Source organism: Carcharhinus amblyrhynchos, unplaced genomic scaffold (assembly GCF_965287045.1).
Source record: "Carcharhinus amblyrhynchos unplaced genomic scaffold, sCarAmb.v2.hapA scaffold_865, whole genome shotgun sequence".
NCBI lineage: Eukaryota > Metazoa > Chordata > Chondrichthyes > Carcharhiniformes > Carcharhinidae > Carcharhinus > Carcharhinus amblyrhynchos.
In genome coordinates, this window is record NW_027650605.1 from 1,156 (window position 1) to 2,500 (window position 1,345).

Genomic DNA, 1,345 nt, shown 5'->3' on the forward strand with positions numbered 1-1,345 from the left:
CGTTGTATGCACACGCGTGTGCACATTTATGCGTGTGTACACACATGTACAGATATGTTGTACGCACACGCGTGTGTACGTGCGCGCGCGCGTGTACACTGTGTACCTACTGTAGGAACACGTGTGTGTACCTGCATGTACGTGCGTGTACACGCATGGATGCATGTGTACACGTGTGTGTGTGTTAGTGCATGTTGTTTGCACACTTGTGTGTACAAGTATGTGTGCGTGTGTACATGTGTGCGTGTACACGTGGAATTCTGGTACCCGGCCGCAGAAAGGGGGGTTGTAAAGTAGACTCCTAGTACATCCCACAAGTTGAGGAACCGGATCCTCGGGCAGTCTCTGGCCCCCGGGCGGGTCAGGAGGGAAACTAGAAGAAAGTGGGGGCTTGTTCCCGCATCAAGAGCCTCTTCTTCTTCATCCGCCGGTTCTGGAACCAGATCTTGACCTGTTGGTCGCTCAGGGCCAGCCGGTCCGACAGCTCCCGCCGCCTCTGGCGGGTGACGAACTCGTTCGCCCCGAACTCGCCCTCCAGCTCCGCGATCTGCGACTTGGAGTAAGGTTTCCGCTTGCTCCTGGTGCGGGCGCGGGGCGGGCACCAGGGAGAGGGGCCTGGGGGAGGGGGGGAGGGGGGGAGGGGGCGAGGGTGAGGGGCAGAGAAGGAGGGAGGGGTATAGGAGGAGGGGGGGAGAGGATGAAGGGGAGAGGGAGGCAGAGGGAGGGAGGGAGGGAGGGGGAGGGGGATGTGTTGGGGTGGGGGGAGGGGAGGGGGATGTGTTGGGGTGAGGGGAGGGGATGTGTTGGGGTGAGGGGAGGGGGATGGTGTTGGGGGGAGGGGAGGGGGATGGTGTTGGGGGGAGGGGAGGGGGATGGTGTTGGGGTGAGGGGGGGATGGTGTTGGGGTGAGGGGAGGGGGATGTGTTGGGGTGAGGGGAGGGGGTGTGTTGGGGTGAGGGGAGGGGGATGTGTTGGGGTGAGGGAGGGGAGGGGGATGGTGTTGGGGTGAGGGGAGGGGGGTGTGTTGGGGTGAGGGGAGGGGGATGGTGTTGGGGGGAGGGGAGGGGGATGTGTTGGGGTGAGGGGAGGGGAGGGGGATGGTGTTGGGGTGAGGGGAGGGGGATGTGTTGGGGTGAGGGGAGGGGGATGGTGTTGGGGTGAGGGGAGGGGAGGGGGGTGGTGTTGGGGTGAGGGGAGGGGGATGGTGTTGGGGTGAGGGGAGGGGAGGGGGGTGGTGTTGGGGTGAGGGGAGAGGGGGGGGGCGGTTGTGGGAAGGAGACAGAATGAGAGACACAGTCAGACCTCCCGGAGCGAAGGGAAGAAAAGAGGCCCCCCACCCTGAACC

General features: G+C 63.9%; 1 protein-coding gene across 1 annotated transcript in view; it reads right to left on the reverse strand.

Moving 5' to 3' along the window:
* Positions 1 to 373: 373 nt before the first annotated feature.
* The window catches only part of LOC145340239 (homeobox protein Hox-C12-like), a 2,157-nt gene continuing 1,185 nt past the window's right edge, over positions 374 to 1,345 (reverse strand). The window contains 1 exon segment of the mRNA XM_080184685.1: positions 374 to 615. Coding sequence (XP_080040811.1) covers positions 374 to 615 — 242 coding nt within the window.